Raw genomic sequence first — 22154 nt, forward strand, 5'->3', positions numbered from 1 at the left:
TAAAGTAGACCAGCGTCTGCACTTTCTGATGTTCTTGCACTATTACCGCGCTGATGGCATTTTTTGCTACGGCTAGGTAAAGGAGGAGGTCGGTTTTGTGATCTGGCCTCTGTAGGATCGGCGGAGTCGTGAGAAAAGTCTTGAAATTGCGGAAGGCTTATTCGCACTGATCCGTCCACTGGAAGTATTTTGGCTTCCGTAGCAGAGTGAAGATCGGCCCTGCTTTCTCCGCGAGTCTGGGGATGAAACGGGACAGTGAGACTAACCATCCGGCCAGGCGTTGGACTTTGTTCACCATTTGCGGACTCTACATCTGGATAATGGCTTTGCACTTCTCAGGGTTGGCCTCGATTCCTCTGCTAATGATCATGAAACTGAGGAACTTGCCTCCCTGGACGCCAAAGACACACTTCTCCGGGTTGAGACGCATGTTGTGTCTACTGATCTGGGCGAACACCTCGGCGAGGTCAGTATTATGGTCAGTGGCCGAGGTGGTCTTGACCACCATGTCGTCGACGTAGACTTCCATGTTCTGCCCGATCTACTAGTGGAAAACCTTGTCCATCAGTTGCTGGCAAGTGGCCCCTGCGTTTTTGAGGCTGAAGGGCATTACCCGGTAGCAGTATTTGGTGTGGTCAGTGATGAAGGATGTATGCACCTTGTCAGGTGGGTACATCATTATCTGGTTGTACCCGGAGTAGGCGTGGAGGAAACTGAGGAGGGCATGCCTGGATGCTCCGTTGACCACCCTGTCAATGCTCGATAAGGGGTATGAGTCCTTTGGGCATGCTCTCTTCAAGTCGGTGTAGTCGACGCACATGCGCCACTTCCCCGAGCTCTTCTTCACCAGAACCACATTCGCCAGCCATGTGGTGTATCTAACTTCACGGATGAAGCCGGCTTTCAGCAACTTTTGTGTCTCGGCGATGATGGCCTCCCGCCTTTCACCACCGACCTTCCTCTTTCTCTAGGCCACTGGCTTTGCCTCCTTGTGTATCGCTAACCTGTGATAGATGAAGTCAGCGTTTATACCTAGCATGTCGGCACTGGACCAGGCGAAGAGGTCGGCATTCTTGAGGATCTCAGCCTCGAGCTGCTGTCGCAACTCCAGGCTCAGCTGCCTGTTGATTTTTGTGCATTGTCGGGGAGTTTCCCGATCTAGAGGTCGTCAAGCTCGTCAATGGGGCTTGGCCGCTCGTCATGGGAGTCAGATCTCGGATCGAGATCAACGATTTCCACGTGGGTGATGTGAGCCACGGTGGGGGGATCCTTCTTGCTTTGTTCACCGGACGAGGAGATCTTTAGACTCTCGGTGTAGCACTGCCGAGCTGTCTTCTGATTTGCTTTGACGGAGATGATTTTACCGTTACTTCCTAGGAACTTCATGGTGAGGTGTGGGGTGGACACCACTGCTCCGAGCTGATTCAACGTCGGCCTCCCGATGATGATATTATAGAAGGTGTTGGCTTCCACCAGGAGGTATCGGACCATAATTCTCCTTGTATCCGGAGAAGTTCTGAAGGTGGTCAGCAGGTCCACATATCCCCGGGTGTGTACTCGCTCTCCTGCAAAACTGACTAGTGGCTCTATGTGAGGTTGGATGAGAGAGTGGGGGATGTCTAACCTGAGCAAGGTCGGCCAATAGAGGACGTCTGCCGAGCTCCCTTGGTCTATCAGTGTCTTGTGAACCTCCAAATTAGCTACCTCCACGGCTATGATCATGGGATCATCCTGGTTGGGACTGACGCCAGCATAGTTGTTGTCGGTGAAGGTGATTGGCGGCGAGCTCTAGTGCGAAGCTGAGGTAGCGGAATGGACGCTGTTGATATTGCGCAGGTGTCTCTTCCGGGTCGAGCTGCTGGCGCCTCCCCCTACGATACCACCTGCAATTGAATTGATTACTCCCCGTAGGGGAGCTGACCCTGTTTCCTGGCTTACATCGGCTTGCACTGCTCCGCCGGCATTTTGCTGTGAGTCAGAGGGTTGGTCCGTGTGAGCTCCTGAACCACGACCTCTGCCTCGTCCTCATCCACCATAACCTCCTCGGTGACCTTGCTATCGCTGGACATATTGGCCGAGGTGGCTTGCCTAGATGAGCTCTTCAATACGGTCTCGGAGTGTGCAACACTCCTCAGTGGTGTGATCGTGATTCCTGTGGTATCGATAGTGCTTGGATTTGTCGGCACTGTTGGGGTGTGACCTGGCGGTGGCAGGGTGAGCAGGTTGCTGTTACTGGCCTCCTCCAGGATATGTACTCGGGGCGTGTTAAAGGGAGTATAGAAGTCATATCTTCCCCCTCTATTTGCCCTAGCCGATTTTTTGAACTGGCTGTCATTGTTGACCTTATCTTGTCCTTGTGACCCTGTTTTGGCTTCATTGGTCCCTTGCCACGAACCTGGTCACGAAGAGCGGAGTGTTCCTCCATCTAGATGTAGCCTGCAGCGCGAGCGCGAAGCTCGTCCATGTCGCGAGGAGCCTAACGACATAGGCTGTCGACGAATGGCCCGGGCTTGAGTGCCATGAGCATGGCATGCAGGGCGACCTTGGGGTTCATATTTCTGATCTTAACCGAGGTGGTGGCGAATCGCTCCATGAATGCCCAAAGTGGCTCATCATCGTTCTGTCTGAAACTGGCCAGGGCGGATGAAGAGATGTGGTGAAGCCGGCTCGTTGCATATTGTGCCGTGAATCGCCTGACCAGAGTGCTGAAACTCTCGATTGACTTAGCAAGAAGTTGGGTGTACCAATTGAGCGCGACCCCTTTGAGCGAGGTCAGAAAAATCCTACACAAAATAACATCATTGTTAGTGTAGAGGTTTACCTGTGTCGTATACAGGTCGATGTGCTCATCGGGGTCCGTCGTGCCATCATAGCGATCGAGGTGGAGAGGTTTCCATCCCTGAGGGAGTGGTGTCTCCATGATGCCATCCACAAAGGGATGACGGCGGAAGGTTGCTTGACCCCCCGTGACATGAGTAGGGGCCTTGCTAACTTCATGGGCCGACTTGTTCGTTGGTGCATGAGACCGATGCGTGGCAGGTCGCGGAGTCGGTGCCCTAGTCGCAGTCCGAGGTTGGGAAACCGAATACCCTTCTTCCTCATGGAGGTTGCTCGCCTGAAGCTGATGCTCAGAGGGGCGACGAGGGAGCTGGGCGCGAATCCGCTCGTTTTCGGCACGTAGTGCCGCTAGGTCAGCTTCATTAGCGGCCCGCATCGCTGCTAGGTCAGTTGCGTGCTTGGTACGCATGTTTTGCAGATCGGCGTCGTGTTGTTGCCGCATCTGTTCGACCTGGTCGATTAGTCTCCTCAATGTGGCTTCGTTTTCCATGGTAGTTGTGTGATCTGCGTCGTCTGTTGCGCGTCTACTATGGCTTCTAGTGAATACCATAAGCGTGGCCGATAAGAGCTGTCTTGATTGGCCCCACAGTGGGCGCCAAATGTTCTTACCGGAGATCTGCTGTAGAGATGATCTGCCGAGTAAGATTGGTGAGCCTCCTTTACTGGTACGTTAGTATTCCAAGATGGGGGTGGTACCTGCAAAAGAGACTCCGATGCTAAAGTTAGGGTTTGTATGAGTATGAGTCTTGTATAAATAATGCACGTACCTTAGTGTGAATTAGGGTTGCGTTGGGCCTTGGGCCTGAGATCAGTTATGATCTAATTAGCTAGCGCATCTCGTCTGGACCGAGATCTCCTGAGATCAGTTATGATCTAGTTGGATTGCGGATGTCGTTTAGATCGAGGTCTCCAAATGCGTGTTCTGAGGTCATTCCACGCAGCTAGGGATGGCAACGGGGCGGGGCGGGTACGGGTTTCATGATACTCGTCCCCGTCCCCGCAAGTTAAACTCATCCCCATCCCCGTCCCCATACCCGTCGGGTATAGATTTTCATCCCCATCCCCGTCCCCGTTGGGTATCGGGTATACCCGTACCCGTACTCGTACCCGTCAATTTTTTTATTTTTATTTTTTGTAAAAAAAAATGATATTTTTAAATTATTTTTTTTATTATATTATAATTATAATTAGGTTATTTCTTTATCTCATATTATAATAAATAATCACACATAAAAAAATATTAAATTTTTTTAATATAATTAAATTGAAAGTGAATATTAAATTAAAAATGAGAACGGGGACGGGTACGGGTACGGGGCGGGTAAGTACATACCCGTACCCGTACCCGTACCCGATTTAATATATCGGGTTTTACCCGTACCCGTACCCGGTCAAACCGGGTATTCCCCGTCAAAGTCGGGACGAGTTCGGGTATTACCCGCGGGTACGGGTATATTTGCCATCCCTACACGCAGCGATGCCGAACTCGAGCTCGGCATGGCGGTACGGATAGTACACTACCAAATTGACACTATACAGTCAAGGATAAAACGAAACAGTGTTTTTCCTTAAAGTCATTGACGATATACCCCAACAATAACAACCTGTTCTTGAGGAGGTACCCCTAAATCCTGAATTTTATTTTCAATTTTTGAAATACATTGCAGCATTTTAGTCAAGATTTTGAACTAGATAAATTCAAATCAAAGAAATATTTTGGAAGGTCTTATCTTATTTGATTTTTTTTTATAGTTTTATTCATAAATGAATATTAATTTATTGTATTTTATATTTATTATATATTTATTAATATAGATATAATAAAAAAATATAATAAAAAGCATGGCGTTCTGGAATAGGCCGTTCTGAATTCAGAACGGGCCGTTCTAAAAGCAGAACGATCCGTTCTAAATCAGAACGGTCCATTCTGGTTTCAGAACAGGCCGATCTGGGTTCAGAACGGGCCGTTCTGGTTTCAGGTTTTTTCAAGAATTTTGGCGTCTATGTGCGCATCCACGTGGCCTCCACGTAGATGTCACGACGTAGATGTCACGTGGCCAATAGTTAACTCCGTCTAAATCATTTAGACAAAAATCCCAAATTATACTAATTTAAATTATTAGGGACCAAATTGAGACAAAAAATTAAAGTGAAACTAAATTGAAAAAAAAAAAAGATAAAAAAGGTATTTAACCTTAAATCTATAAAATATACATTTATTGGGTTAATATGATTTATAGTTTTAAAAATGGGTAGTAAAAGCAAGTGGGGCCCCCATCCGATTCATTGCCGACGTGGATTCTAAAATCTGATCAGCTTTGGGACACACCCTGTCAGATTCAGTACAGTGACGTTAAAGACAACAGTACAAGTCAATAATTAAAGAAATATTGTAGAAAGTTCCAAGGCACTGAAATATTAAAAAAAAAAAAGTTTGTCATACAGAAAATATAGATATTTTTCGATTAATATCCTCAAAGACATTTCCTAAAAAGCACTTACTATTACTAGACTTTGTTAAAAAAAATACAAGGATTAATTTGTAATTTTCTTGTGATTTTGTTCACAAATTTATATTTTTATTAATTTATCTACCCAAAAATATTTATATTTATGCAAAAGTAGTAACATAAACAAACTTCATAATTTCTTCTAAATGGTGATAACTTTATTTGTGGAAACCATATGAAAGTATATTAAAGTGAATTCAGATAAACAATATGTGTTTGATGCGTGATGATAAAATTTTGATTTAGAATGAAACTGACTGTATCAAATTATGTATGAAAAAATTATATTTGATTAAAATTAATTTTAAAGTGATGTTATTTGTGTTACATTTTTTTATATTATAAAACAAGTTTTTTTTAGTAATTGAACTTAAGTATAGAACTTTTGATACAATGCAAAAGTTGTATAAAATGTGTTTAAATCAACTTAATTTCAATTCAAGTGAAATCTCTTACAAAATTATGAAGCTTAAAATAATAAATGATTATTTTAACTTTTTTAATTTTTCATCATGACTTTTGGAGGTCTTTAAGAGATATTCAAACACATTAAAAATTACTTTAACTCATGATTAATTATAGATTCTAAATCAATTATTTAACTTATGATCAAACATGTAAAAAAAAGCTATAATCACGTTAATCAATATTTCAACTTGATTACAGAGAATCCAACGTGAAATTGTACATGAAAATAATTTAAAATTGAACCATCATTGATGGGTGTAAAAATAATTTATGAGGTTATTTAAATCTAATAAGTAGTTTTGATTTTTTTATTTATAAAAATTATAATGATAATAATAAAATTTAATGTAACAATCCGTCATAATTCTTATACTTAACAATTCAACTATAAGTAACAAAAAAACATACAGGTCTACTTAGAGTTATATATAACAAAATTGTTGGATATACAGTTAATAATATATACATACATATGTAAATATTTTCAACCACAACCGAAATACTATATAAGTATAAATATGTATATATAGTAATTCAAATTCTATTATGTATTGATGGAAACCCAGTCCTCCATCATGTATAAACCTAGGTTGTCGGTCAAACAGCACTACAAATACCACCTCTGAAAGTAGCACCAAGTTACACCACTAACTACCTAACTCTCAACACCCCAAAAGCCTCTAGCCTAACCCTGTCTTGTTTCCATGTAAATATAATCATCATAGTCCAACCACCAAAAAACATGTAAGGGTAAGTTAGTATACAAAAGAACAATCATACAACAAGTATAAAGGTAAAACAACTACACAATCATTAACATCAACATGTAAATCATACAACAAGATCACACCATGGCTACAATTTAACACCACAACAAGTCACCTTAACATAACGTTCAACATCTTACAAGATAAGTAACTAAACAACATATGAAAATTCATATTTCACCACATCAATGTCATTAAACAACATCTTCAACCATACAACATATGAACAACACCACAACTAACATATCACATGCACAACACCACACCAATCACCATGTGTTGTCATGTATTCACCTACATAGATCTTCTACAAAAAAGGTGAACAGTTCAAGTGGTTTGACCTTACTAAACTAACATGATATTTTTACACCTACTAGATCAACAACCAAATTATGATACTAATCCCTAACAACATGATTTTTTAGATGTCGCCACTTAAACTAGGAGGTTTAGTATTCTTGTAAGGGTAGAATAAAATGGGTGTGAGTTTACAATGACATTAGCTTGCATAGCTAAGCCCCTTATGGATTTAGCCCGTCGACTACCCTCCAAATACTACGTCCTTCCAGTACTTAATTAGGGATTAAACCCAACCTTGTACCTTACTCTGTTGGTTACTTTATACACATATGTCTCAACCTTATCCATATACGAATCAACATCAGTCACTTGTAATCAATATAGCTCGACTTAGTCCCTATATTATGGTCTATTATAACCAATATACCTCAAATTGGCTCACATACCACATCAACTAAGGTCCTAGAGGAGTCTCATCTATCCACTTCAAGAGTCAACCACTTGAGAAAGATTTTTAATAACTGGGCTCATAGAGCACCACACTAATATCCTCACAATGGGATATCCAACTTTCAAAAAGACTCTCTCCTCTAGTCCTCAGTTAATCAACATAACATAGCCTAATGTCTAAATGCCTTAAGAAGTCTCAATATCATCACCTCACCATTCAATAATTAATCAACATAACATGCATAAAGGCCTAAAGCATTCTTAGCATCAATGCCTCAATAATTCAATGATTATTCATCTATATGCATTATCCTAAATCAATTAATATAGAACTAACAACATTAAACAACATACAACTTATAATAGATTCACCTAATCTATTTATGTTCACTATTTCATCAATCAAACAACAAATCTTCATAAGGCAATCCACATTTGACACCTTACACCTTGTGCCTGATGCCATTGAGACAAAGAGTTCTCTGTCTCGTCCACTATAATGACTTGTCATAGTCACTACACTTAACAGAATCAACTATTAACAACGGAAAACAAACTACAACTACCTAGTATTAACATATAGACAATTCCTGGAAAACGCAATAATAATATATACATACATGCACAAAGGTTTGTATTACCAATTGAAAAAAAAAACTACATATGTATATACAATAATCCAAAAATAATTGTAATATGTAATCCTGAGTTGTCGGTCAAGCAACTCTACAACATCTATACAAAAGTAGCAATAAGCTACACTACCAATAGCATGAATCCTAATGCTCTATAAGCCTCTAGTCTAACCTTGTCCTACTCTTGTGGAAGCATGACCATTGTAGTCCAATCATCAGGAAAACATACAAAGGTGAGCTAGACTTCAAAAAAATAAACATATAGCAAGTATAGTAGTAAAAACATCTATATTATCAACAACATCAACCTGTAAACCATACAACAAAATCACACCATGGTCTACAACCTAGCACCGTAACAAGTCACCTTAACATGTCATTCAATACCTTGCCAAAATAAGCAATTCAACAACATATGATAATACATATTTCATCACCTAAATGCCATTCAACATACATTTTCACGTAGCATATGAAAAATCACCAAGAGCAACACATCATATGCATACACCTCAACTAATGTGTCATTATGCATTCACCTATCGAGATCTCTTACAACCAAGATGAGTAGTCTAAGTGACTTGGCCCTACTAAACTAACCGATCTTTTACACCTTCTAGATTAATAGCCAATTGGGATACCAATCCCTATAACATGATTTCTCAGATATCCCCACTTAAACTATGAAAGTTTAGTACCATTGTTACATATAACATAGCTTAGGTATGTGCATACCAAAACCTTGATATGCATTAACCAAATCACCTATGGATTTAACCTGCTAATTATCCTTGTGATATTATGGACTTTTCCAATAATTAGTTAAAGGTTTTAGTCCTCGACTTCATATCATACTTTAACATTAAATAAGGATCTATAGGAGATTCAACAACTCACTCCAAGAGATAACACCTATTCAAGGAGATTTTTTCAACAACTGGGCTCATAAAGCACCATACCAATATCTACACTATGGGATATCTAACTTTCGAAAACACTCTTTTCTCTAGTCCTAAGTCGATCAACATGTTTAAATGCTATTACATTCTCAACATTAACACCTCAACATGTGAACAATATTCAACATATCATGCCTAAATGCCTAAAGTATTCTGAATATCACACCTCAACAATTCAACAATTATAAACATCTATACATATTATCTTAGATCAATATATATAGAACTAATAACATCCATTAACACCAACATGCAATATATTCTTCTAACCTATTCATGTTCACCATTTCACCAATCAAATAACAAGAGTTTTCAAAATAAATTTCCCTTGGTGCATGCACCCTATGCCCGACGCCATTGATGTAGGGGGTTCTCTACCTTGCCCACACCCAATGCCACTCAACTTGTGGCCAACGTGGAAGAGGTAGGGAACTCCTAGACCCTCATGCTTGACATGGAAAAAATCCATGCTCGACCACATTTCAAGTAGAGATGAGTCTCTTTTTTCACGCTCAGGGCCACTCCTTTGCTACTTGGTGTTAATGCAAGCAAAATCAATTCTCTTACCTCACACTAGGTTTCATTCAAACCACGTTCGACGTGACCAAGTTAAAGATTTTTCTCTCTCCTCATGTTTGATGCCACCAATTATGTGGCCATGTGAGCAACACAAAGACCCCTTGATTTGAGTCACCCTCGGTGCCATAAAGGTGCACTCGGTGCAATGATGAGTTTTGCATTTGCAAACTCACGTATTTGGCTCAAACTACCTAAAATCCAAAAGATACCAACATGCATTACAATATATCATTCAAGTACATCATCAACATCTAATTTTACAATAGAATAGTAACATGCAACAACAATTAAAATCACTCACCAAATATTCACCTTCATGGCTCAAAACACCAAAACTCAACCCTTATACATTCAATCCAAATTTAACCAATACAACTATATTTTGATGACAACCAAACAACATATAATTCATGCAATTCCATATAAACAAGGTTCTAGCTCCCTATACCTCAAGTCTAAGCAAAAAAGATGGAAAAAGGAAGAATAAATGAGCTTCTTTGAGAACTCTACACAACTCTTCAAAGGCTTCGGTTCTCAATTCTATGACTTTGAATCACTAACACGACAACTCAAGATCTTTAGAAAGGACTCAAAGATCTGCTGTGGAATCAAAAGGAAGAAAAGTCACCTCCTGGTTCCAAAGCATCCCACTCTACTCTTTCTGTAAGGTTTTTAGAGGAAATGAGTTTATTAAGCTCAATTTTTAAAAGAAATCTTATATACTTTTCCCTCAGGATCAAATTGAACCTCTGCCTAAAGAAACCCTCCAAACACCTAAAAACTTCTCAGGTGTTCTTTAATTCCAAGAGTCTCTCAACAACACACCTCAAAACATCACAACACATAATTATTGATAAAAATAAAAAAAAAAATTAACAAAAACTTATAGTGCTACACTAACATTCAGTGTCATTCAACTCGTGCCCGCACGTGGCTGAGATTAAAAACCTTTGAGACAATCACGTCTAGCATGGTCAAATTCCACACTTAACATCATTTCAGGAAAATAGTCTTTGCCTAACTTACATCCAACATCACTCTATTGGCGTTCGACATCAATTTAAGTAGAGATGATTCTCTTGCCTCAAGCTTGGCACCATTCAACTTAATGCCTAGTGTGACCAAGTTAGAGGCAAATCTCTATTCTCACGCTCGACTCCACCAATCCTATGCTTGGTGTGAGTAAAACAGAGGGCTTTGATTTAAGCCACGCTCGATGCCATGAAGGTGTGTCTGATGTCATGGTGAATTTTGCTCTTGCAGATTCACGAAATCGCTATTTTCACTTGAAAATAAGAAAATTTCCAACATACAACATACAACAACACATCCATACACCTCAAATAACTTACAAACAACTCATTTCCAACAACAAATTCAACATACAGCCATTTTTGACCAAAAAATATCAAATTTCCCCTCACTAACCTTTTTAACAACAAAAACTCACATTCTCAATTCAATTAACATAATCACCAAGGCATGAAAATCAAGCAACCATCCAAGAGAAAATCAACATAAATAACTCAAAATCAAAAGGATCAAATCTAACTTCTTTTACCTCAAATTTGAAGAGAACAAAGAAGAAGGGAGGAGAAGAAATGATTCTGAGCTCCGAGCTAAATTCTAGGAAGCTTTGCACAACATAACCTTGACTCTTAACTTTCGGCTTTGAATCAATAACTCTATTGATCAACAATGATCTCCTACGCACTTGGGAAGGCTAAAAAGAAGGAAAGAATAGTTAGAGTTCCAGAGCCCTTCTTACTAGTTTATCACTCTAAGTTTTTTTTTTTTTTTTTTTCGAGAAATGAGCTTATGAAGCTTAAGTTTCAAAGGAAATTTTATATACCTCCCCCTTTAAGATCAAATTTGTCCTTTGCCTAAAGAAATTATCTAAATCACCTAAACTCACGAGAATTCCTTAATTCACATAGTTTCTCAATCATAACACCTCAAAACACAACAGATAATTATTGAAAAAAAACAACAATTATTAACAAAAGCATACAATGTTACATTTAAACCAAAAACTTTTTGCATATTATCTAAATTGGTCACCACTTGGTCTACTTTAGTGGTTTGATAGTTTTGAATTTGAATATTGATCGAGCAAATTTATGGAATATTATAAAAGATAATTTGTTGATATATAATTAACACACACACACACACACATATATATATATATATATATATATATATATATTAAACATGAACTTCTATATTAAGAATTCTATTAACTTTTCGTCTAATTTAATTTTTATTTATCATATTTATAAATTAAATTTTAACAATTTTAAAATTAATTATCAATTATTTGAAAGAATTTTGTGTCACAATATAATTTATTTATTATAAACCTAAAATATATTTTATATGTTTACAAATATCTATTTATACAAAATTTATATATTCAAATATAGTATTTTTTTGTTGAAAGCCCTTTTTAGAAAGTTGACCTTTGAAATGGATAGTTGTATTTTCTCTAGGACCTTAGTTGATGCGATATATGGACCAGGTCGAGGCATATCGACCATTGTATATTTGTATGTGTGTAAGGTTGATGCATACAAGTATAAAGAGACCAAATTAGAGTAAGGTACAAGGCCAGGAGTTAAAATTCCTAACTAAGTATTAGAAGGATGTAATATTTAGAGGACAATTGATGAGTTAATCTTATAGGTGGCTTAGTTATCCTAGCTAATGCCGTGGTAGACTCACACTCAAGTTGTTCTACTTAACAGGAATACTAGACTTCCTAGTTTAAGTGACAAAATATGATAAATAATGTTGTTTGTTGGTTTTTATCCAAATTGACCATTGATCTAACGGGATTGAAAAGATCAAATTGTTGATTTAGTAGAGTCAAGCCACTTAGATTACTCATATGTGTTGTAGAAGATCTCCTTGCTGAAATGCATGACGATGCATATAATTGTTGTATCGGGTATATGATGTATTGACTGAGTTATGTTGTTCATATGCTATGTTGAGTTGTGATGAGTTACATAGAGGTGTTGTTTTCACATTGTTCAATTTGAAGAACATGTTGTATTGTGTTGAAAAGTTGTAAGTTGATATTATGTTGAATTAAGTTGAATTGTTTATGTTGATAGTATAGTTGTTGTTGTTGTTGTTGTTGTTTTTTTTTTTTTTTTTTTTTTTTTTTTTTTTTTTTTTTTACTTCTATACTGATTATATTGATTTCTTTGAATTCTAGCTAACCCTTGCATGTTTTCATGTAATTGGACTACGATGATCATATTTAATATGATAGTAGAGTAGTGGTAAGCTATCTGATGGAGCTCCTTGGAGACCAAGTTGGTTGGGGGTGCCGATTTTTGAGCTACCTTGGAGTAGCTAGCCTAATAATTGTTAGTTGTTGCTTGACCAACAACCTATAGTTTTTGAATTACAATTTATAGACATATACTTGTATAATATTTTAATCGTTGGTATATATATATATATATATATATATATATATATATATATATATATATATATATATATATATATATATATCATACTTGTATATCTTGAAATTATTATATATTAATCTTAGGTAAAAATACATATATTTTTCAATGCTAATTGTAAACTGTTAAGAGTAGGGACCTATCAACAACTAATAATAGAGAGAACATCTATATTTAATATACATATATTTTTAATAGATAACTTGGTCGATTAACTAATACCAAAAATTACTCTGTTGACCACTCTTCAAATAAAATCATATTATATTTTAATTAAAAAAACTCAACTACATAGAGCACCAAATGTCTATTTTTATTTTATTTTATTTTTAATTTTATTATCATTTTTTGATTTTTATTTTTTTTAAAATAATATCAAATAAAAAAGTTATAAAACTAATTTTGTGATGAACTTTATTCAAAATCAATTTTATAGTAAATTAATCAAATTGGATAAAGGAAAATTAGATTAGTTTCAACAATCAATTTAGTTTAAGTTGAGGCAGTACTGTGCTCTATTCTCTTAACTAATTTTTGATGATATACTGAGCCGATTTTCTTTTTAAATAAAAAATATTTTTGGTAAGACGAAGATAAATAAAAAAGAATTAAGTTTTGAATTTCATGGAGAATTGGAATCAGAATAAGAATAAAAATAAAATTCCATGGTAGGCGAAGGTGGTAATTATGTAGAAAAAATGGGGTCCATTTACCAACGAAGAGTGCATATAAACCAAACCAAATGAGAGTAGTAGCACAAAACCTTTCACTCGGATCAGTTGGATGTTAGCAATAAATTACTCTCACCTTCTATTTCCGGGCACCTCTGTCATTTTCTCAAACTCTTCTGTTCAACAGGTATGTTTTGGAATCAGCATTTGGCTATTTGCTACAACTATAATTTTGATGCAATCTGCTCCTGCAATCTTTGCCTTTTCCTTTTCCTGTTGGATCTGGATTTGGTTGTGGAAAACCCATTAGTGAATTAAGGCTGTGGTTGCTGGGGGTGTATTTTTTGCACAGTGGTGAAGTGGGTGAGCATAAAGTTAGCTTTTTAAACTTTATTTATTATTTTATTTTCTTGGGTTGGTAGTTGCATTGGAGGGTGTTTCTTCTTGTTTGATTTCTGTCTATGATGTTTTGTTCACTTGGTTAGTGAAACTTGAATCATTGCTGTTGGCTTCTTTGTTGAATGGATTGTCCTGAGTGGGTGAACATAATGTGTGTTTGATGCATATGCTGGAAAAAGTGATATGATGTGTTTTATTGTTTAGTATTTGCTCTTATCTATTCATAATATTAATAGAAAAGGGCAAAATGAAAGTGGATTTATAATCTTTTGTGTTTTACTTAAGGAATTGGGGGTGCTTAGTTTATTCATAGGGTTTTGGGTAGATTTAAGAAAATGGTGCAAGGTGTTGCGAGAAACCTTTGTATTCCCTTGGTGTATATATGCTTTGAATAGCCTTAGATAATTTGCAATTACTCAAAATGGTATCAAATTACCAAGGTCCAAAAATGGGTGTTCCACTGCAATGACACTGGAAGAGAAAGGAATAGCATGCGACTTAGTCTTTTTTAGTCAATGCAAGGTCATGATATGCAAAAAGAAAAAAAGCAATTCTATTTTCTAGTCTTTTATTAGTAATGAATACTGAATAGTGACCAAAAGTCTAAAATGGTTGACTTGATCCAATCAAACACCTTGTGAAACTTGATGTGAATGCCTTTTCAGATGGTAGCAAGCTTTATAAACTCTCCTTATCTTTAGTACATTTATATTTGTGTGTATCCAAATATGTACGCTAAAGTCGGTTGAAAAGTGGTTAATCTGTTGCATAACTAACTGCCACTGGCATAAGTTAGTTATGTCTAGTTTAGCTTCTAAGTTCTTATCACTATATGTACTAGAATCATACTAGAACTAGTTTATTTTTTCTTTTGTTCTCTTTCTGTTATTTTTAATCATTATTTTTACCAGGTTTTTGCCAATGGATGCTAAGGCAGCTGTAGATTTAATGGAGTCTTCCTCTGAGGTTCATTTTTCTGGATTTCACATGGATGGTTTTGAGCAAAGAAAGGCTATCATAGAACAACCAACAACCTCTGAAACTGACATGTATAAACAACCATTTGTCATAGGTATGTTTTCTTATGGAAAAATGCCAAATAAGTTCATCTGAGGCCTTGAAGTTGTCTTGCTGAGCATTTGAATAATGTCACTACTGTTAAAGCACAATTTTGTGTTAGTTGTAACAGAGTTTCTTTGCTTGAAACATGTGTCTTTGTAAGAAAATCGATCTACTCAGGCCAGAATTCATGTCTTCTGTGAAAAGAAATCACAAATTAAATTTCATATTTAATATGTGTGTGAGTTCTAGTATCATAATATCATTTCACCTAATATCAATGTTATACAATCATTTTATGCTTTGCAAATTCTGTTAATTAAAATAGCATGTTATGTTAATTGAATATAGCTTACCTCATACTTCGTGATGTCCTATGTTTGGACACCTTGTTTTCAATTCTTACAACTTTTCTTTTATCTTAATGATTCTAACTTATTTTTGTCGCATGATGCAGGTGTTGCTGGGGGTGCAGCATCTGGCAAGACACAAGTTTGTGACATGATTATTCAGCAGCTTCATGACCAACGAGTTGTACTTGTTAATCAGGTGTTGAATTCTTTCTATTTATACTTGTTGATGATCAAATTGTGTATCTTAAGATTTACTATTTGTGACTTAAAAGGATGAATGAATTGTGCTTCAGGTTCAGGCCCCATGTTGCATCCTGTTCTCTTCATTATCTTAACCATGGTAGTTGAATTGAGATTCAAATCATGAATTAGTCGGCTTATTTTCCAAATTGTGAATCGAACTGTATCATGAATTGTAAGACTCATGATCAATAATAAAACATAGCTATCCAACAAACATACACAAATTGATGATAATAACTGGAACAACATCAATATAGGAGCATTTTAACATAAAGAAACTTATCAAAGATCAAAACACATGCATATATATATATATGTGTGTGTGTGTATTAGCATTATGAAATCAAATAGCTGACGAAGTGACCACCAAGCTTGCACGAGCCACGAGTAGTGGAAAAGACCAAAATCAGCACAATAAAATAGTGTGAAAGATGAGACACGCACAAAGCACAGGGGGGCAGATTGGGAAAGGCAAAGAAAACTAGTAGACAGGAAGAAATAGACAAAAGAGAGTACAGGAAGAAATAGGCAAAATGCGATTCAGATGATTCATTCACGATTTAGGCGATTCATGGTGCAATTCAACCACCAGAACAATTCATTCATCTATTTGCATCACATGTAATGTGAATCATATTGTGTATCATGGGATTCATACCGATAACAATGACCTAAATCCCCTAGGGGATTTATTTTCCTAATGATATTCAAAGAATTTTAAGGAATACTTTTATTATAATTATTGTAAAGTTGACCCCACTTATAAGTTATAACACATCAAAATCTGTTTATTTGATTAGTTTTAGACTTTTAGTATGTTTCTAATTCTCTCCTTTACCTTCTCTTCTATTAAGTCATGCCTCTTTTTTCTTAAATTTCCTTGCAAGATGTCATTACATAAAGATATTATACACCATTATTTGGGCAATATAGTTAAAATATACTTTGGTTATCTATTATTTGTCATTCATGTCGTTGATATTAATTGTTCCTTTGTTCCATTTGTCTTATTTTACTTTTTTGGTGGCATGTTTCAAAATTTGGGCTACATGTTTCTTATTGTACTTTTATTGATACATCAAATTTAATAAAATAAACTATTTATGACAGGATTCTTTTTACAATAACTTGACGGAGGAGGAACGTACAAGGGTACAAGATTACAACTTTGATCATCCTGGTCAGTACTATTATACTTCTTTGTCTGTCAGTATTACTGACTTTCTCTTGATATTAAGGTATCATAAAGGATGAAATATTCCATGACCCTGTCAGTTTTTATTAAAATGCGTTTTGAGAATGATGTTCCGAGACCTTAATATATTCAAATATTTTAGTCATTCTAGTAAACTAATTAATCATGAACTCATTAACTAAAGCTATGCGTTAGTAAACTAAAATATTTTTGAAAATTGATAGGGTAGGGTAGCAAGATAAGAGAAAATACATGACATTTTCTTAATGAAAATTTGTGAATGTTCTTGTACTTCTATTATGATGTTTAATCAGATGCTTTTGATATTGGGGAATTGCTACGTGTTATGGACAAGTTGAAGCATGGTGAAGCAGTAGATATTCCAAAGTATGATTTTAAGAGTTACAAGAGTGATGTGTTACGAAGGGTATATCTCTGGAACTTCCATTTTTTATTAGCAGATTTATGCCGTCTCTTAAAATGCTAATTAAACAGCTTAATATTGATATACTACTTGTTAAGCTGCAAATATCACGTAACAGAAAATCTTTCTTCTTTTAGTGCAAATAATATAAAGTATATTTTAGATGATACTCTAAATGGATATTTTTAGCCTAGTTTTACATGCAAAGTTGTTGTCGTTCTCATTTCATTTTGTGTTGCTTTAATGTGTTTTCAGGTGAACCCTTCAGATGTTATTATTTTGGAAGGCATCCTTGTTTTCCATGATCCACGTGTTCGGGAGTTGATGAATATGAAGATATTTGTCGATACAGGTCTTTTATTATTGTTTTTTCATCTTTAACCCATAATTTATTTATTGTAAGTTTTGTGTTGCATTTGTTAATTTATATGGAACATGTCATTATATTTCATTCTCTTTTCATCTCATGGAATTAGTGCTCTCCTCCCCCCCCCCCTCCTCCCCCCCGATCCACTTCATTATATAGGAAAATTCATATTCTCCATGTTGTTCAATATCATTTAAGAAATTTGGAGGATTAAAGGTACTATGACTCTATTATATTTTGACCTATCTTTGTATTTGTTAACCTTTTCATTTATTTGTTGGTTTTTATTTTTTTATTTTACCTATGTGCATCTTCTAGTTATTTTATAAGCCTGTATATAAACTTTATGTTTAAAATTTGTTAAATTAGTTTTATATTGTTATTCAATTCATACTTCTACTTGTTACCTACGCGTCTTTATTGAAATACTCAGTTAAGCTGTCACTTTACATTTTAAAATGTTCAGTGCAGATGCTGATGTTCGTTTGGCAAGAAGGATTAGGCGTGATACTACTGAGAAGGGCCGGGATATTGGAGCAGTTCTTGATCAGGTAGCAATTTTCTGCCACACCATTTGTTCCACCATTTTCATATTTTGACATTTCTCGCTTCTTTTTTACCTTGATCTTTTTTACTTCATTGCAAGACTTGGGAAGTCTTATTTTAGTTTCAAGCTGATGATTAGCTACTTTGCAAATTCCTCAATGTTGACACTTATGATCATTCATTCATATGGAAATAGGTCATTAGAGATTGTTTTTTGTGTCTACAATAACACTAATCAAGCTTTCATGTTCTTCATCAAATTTTGATCGCTAATGTCTACCATTTAATAGATATTTACAGCTGATTATTCTTATGTAATACTTGTTGCAGTATTCAAAATTTGTGAAGCCAGCTTTTGATGACTTTATTCTTCCAACAAAGAAGTATGCTGATATAATTATACCACGTGGAGGGGACAATCATGTGGCAATTGATTTGATTGTACAGCATATCCGTACAAAGCTTGGTCAGCATGACCTGTGTAAAATATATCCGAATTTATACGTCATTCACTCAACTTTTCAGGTACCCCCACAATTTATGGACCTTTACAATCATCCCACTTAGAACTTCAGATTTTGATTTTGTCATAAAAGTTGAATCATCTTGATAATTGCTACTATGCAGATACGGGGAATGCATACCCTAATTCGTGACGCCCAGACCACAAAACATGATTTTGTATTTTACTCTGATCGTTTGATTCGATTGGTAAGTAAATGGGTTTCTCTCTCTCTCTCTCTCTCTCTCTCTCTTTTATTTTTATTTTTTTAAATCAGTGGCGATATGCCAATTTCTTTAATTATCACTGATCATGATTCCTGCACTTGACCAGGTAGTAGAACATGGTTTGGGTCATCTGCCATTTACAGAAAAGCAAGTAATCACTCCTACTGGTAACCTTTTCTTTTCAATACTTTTCTTGTAAGATTATTGTAATGTACAAGTTTTATGTGCTATTTTTAATGTTTTTGATCCTTGCAGCTAAAGGACTTAGCTGAATATGTTGACTTCCTTAGCTTGTTTTATACCTGCCACTGTACTTGCTCCATTCTCTTCTATGGATAATGTGTACATTGGATGTCTAGTTTCTTTTGTGCTGGTGTATTGTGACAAATGAGTAGTACGAATGTCTATGACTATTGTTTGTTTGTTTTGTTTTTGGTGTTAAATTTTCATTAACCTATGTCTTTAATGCTCTAGTCTTGGTAGAGGTTCTATTCTACTATTAGTCATTGGAATTGATTCAATAAAGTCAGCATTCTTATAGGCTCTCTGACGATTTACTTTTTCAAGCCTCCACCTGTTATGAAATCATGGTATGATGACATGATACTGCACTATGTGAAATCATGTAGAAAGGAGACTGCAAATAATTGATGCATTTTGACTTCCATGTCAAGGAACTTTTGTTGATAATGTGAACCAAATGTTCATGTTGTAGTACTTGTCTACTTGATAGATGTGTTGTTTTTTCCATGATGTTAATTGTAACAGTTGTCATGCTGAGTTAAAAGCTTTTGCATACGTGGCTATGTGGTTGTCGTTACTCATTCTTGTTCATCTATTTACTAAAAAGAGTTTGTTTGTTCATGTTTGAATCTTTTTAAGGTAACTGTTGATTCATGTTCTCAAATGCAGGTTCTGTATACACTGGTGTGGATTTTTGCAAAAGGTTGTGTGGTGTCTCTGTTATCAGAAGGTATTAGTTTAGTATAAAGCTGGAGCTGTTAGGATCCTTTCTCTCAAGCCTAACAGGGAGCCAATTGGGCATTTGATTGAATATTTTCATCATTGCTTCCAAGAATTGACTAAAATGTTTTTTCTTGATTGATTTTGAATAATTCAATAAATATAAATAAAAAATTGTTGATTTGGGTTTTAGAAGTATCAAATGCATTGAATTAGGGTGGACTTACATCTCTGCAGTTTATAATTTTTTATTTAGAAATATATTTTCCATTATCATGATCAGTATCTGCTGATTTCAGTGGGGAGAGCATGGAGAATGCTTTAAGAGCATGCTGTAAAGGTATCAAGATTGGGAAAATTTTAATTCACAGAGAAGGTGACAATGGTCAGCAGGTTTGTCCATCTGCAATTATGATTTGGTTCATATTTCTGTTTCATTCCTTGGTACTGATATCTTATCCTTTGGCCAATGAACAGCTAATATATGAAAAGTTGCCAAATGATATCTCCGATAGGCATGTGTTGCTGTTGGACCCTATACTTGGCACAGGTTTGTCATTCTCTTATTTTGTTTTCATGCTTGTTTTGAAGTGTCAGGTGTATGCAGCCTATTTTCACTTCAAGTTAAAATTGCATTAGCATATTGACGTTTGGTTGTTAGTTTTCATTTTATTTTTCATCAGACAAAATTACAATAGTAACAGGATTCGAACTTCAGATCCTGTGCTTCCTATTTCAATCTTCTACTATTAAGCTGACCCTAGTAATTCTATTAGTTTTCATTTGAATTAACCTTGGAAAATTTTCATGCTTAGGTAATTCGGCTGTGCAAGCGATTTCTTTACTCATAAGAAAGGGTGTACCAGAGTCCAACATTATATTTCTTAATCTCATATCTGTGAGTTACCGATGCCTTAGTTCCTCTATGTCCCTTCCTCTTTTTACCTTTTTAATGTGGTTTTCTCTATGCTTCTTTCTTATAATATGTCATTTAGATGACTTGCATTTATCCTTGCACCATTTTAGGCACCTAAAGGGGTTCATGTGGTATGCAAAAGTTTCCCAAGAATAAAGATAGTGACATCTGAGATTGAGATGGGTTTGAATGAAGATTTCCGTGTCATACCTGGCATGGGCGAGTTTGGAGATAGGTACTTTGGAACAGATGATGATGTTGAGCAAGTGGTTTCTTCTCCGTAGTTATATTTATAGTTATAGTTGAGCAGAACAGAATCCATAATCTACTCAACAAAAAAGGTTGAAATTTGCTCTATTACATCACTATTTTACTGGTGTCTGAATCTTAGTTCTACATCAATTTTGACTTCATTGGACCTTGGATCAGCATTATATTATCCTTGTCTTTATTTGGGACTTAGAAATTTTCATGCTTCCTTTACTACATAATTTTTCTTTAAACTTGTGTTGATTTGTTATTTTGGATACTTGCTAATGGAGATACATATTCACAAACCTACCATGTACATATAAAATTTAATGATAGATTGCATCTTTGGAAGCCTATGTTTGGTTTGGCTAAGATACTATATATTGTTAATAGTTATGTGTCTGCCTCGTCTGAAGTTTCATGAAATTGTGTCCACATTTATTTTTCCTTTCTCGTTTCTTGTAACCTTTCTTAAAAGGGTTGCGGTATCATGTTTTTCAAATAATTAAGAGAAGTTAATGTAATATATAATAGGTGTTAGTGTAATGTTTTTCTAACAATTAATAATAGTTATCGTGGGGCTAAATAAAGTAAGAGTGCTTATATGGTTTTACAAAACATGAAGGGTGTTAATATAATTTACTCTTTAGTTATTTGTTGATTAGCAAATAGCAATTATTTGTACTGTTTTACACTATGCAAATTGCAAAGTATAGACAGATCATATTAATTAGTTAAGGTTTAATTGTGATACAGTGTTCAAAATTATATAAAACCAACTAATTAGAAATCTTGATTTTTATAAATTTTATGGCAATTATTGTAAGTTAACAAACTTATCTAAATTCAACCGTAAATTTTAATTGAATGATAATGTAAAATTATTTTACATATACCATTAAACCTATTAGTTAAAGGTAAAAGTAATGTCATCATAATTACATTACTAATTTCTTATCTTAAGAAAAGCAATAAAAATGTTGGAATCAATATATGAAATGTATCGTTACAAATTTCCTGGGACATCATTTGTGACCCAAAAGAGACTG

General features: G+C 35.6%; 2 protein-coding genes across 4 annotated transcripts; one reads left to right on the forward strand and one right to left on the reverse strand.

Moving 5' to 3' along the window:
- Nucleotides 1-1158: 1158 nt before the first annotated feature.
- On the reverse strand, nt 1159-1722 carry LOC145955105 (uncharacterized). Its single transcript, XM_083069808.1, has one exon. The coding sequence runs from the start codon at nt 1720-1722 to the stop codon at nt 1159-1161; it is 564 nt and encodes a 187-aa protein (XP_082925934.1).
- An 11970-nt stretch (nt 1723-13692) lies between these two features.
- On the forward strand, nt 13693-21461 carry LOC109804836 (uridine kinase-like protein 4). Of its 3 annotated transcripts, XM_020366712.3 has the most exons (15): nt 13693-13846; nt 14970-15130; nt 15575-15666; nt 16824-16893; nt 17223-17335; nt 17588-17684; nt 18171-18250; nt 18576-18770; nt 18873-18956; nt 19081-19141; nt 19887-19947; nt 20237-20330; nt 20415-20487; nt 20753-20835; nt 20964-21461. In XM_020366712.3, exons 2-15 carry the CDS (start codon nt 14980-14982, stop codon nt 21135-21137), a joined length of 1428 nt encoding a protein of 475 aa, XP_020222301.1. In that variant the 5' UTR covers nt 13693-13846; nt 14970-14979; the 3' UTR covers nt 21138-21461. The 3 variants fall into 3 exon arrangements, with proteins under 3 accessions (XP_020222301.1, XP_020222299.1, XP_020222300.1); XM_020366710.3 differs by having other exon boundaries at nt 20237-20487; XM_020366711.3 differs by lacking the exon at nt 13693-13846 and adding an exon at nt 13871-14022 and having other exon boundaries at nt 20237-20487.
- The last annotated feature ends 693 nt before the right edge of the window (nt 21462-22154 follow it).

Source organism: Cajanus cajan, chromosome 2 (genome assembly GCF_000230855.2).
Source record: "Cajanus cajan strain Asha chromosome 2, NIPB_CcT2T_4, whole genome shotgun sequence".
In the NCBI taxonomy this organism is placed as follows: Eukaryota; Viridiplantae; Streptophyta; class Magnoliopsida; order Fabales; family Fabaceae; genus Cajanus; species Cajanus cajan.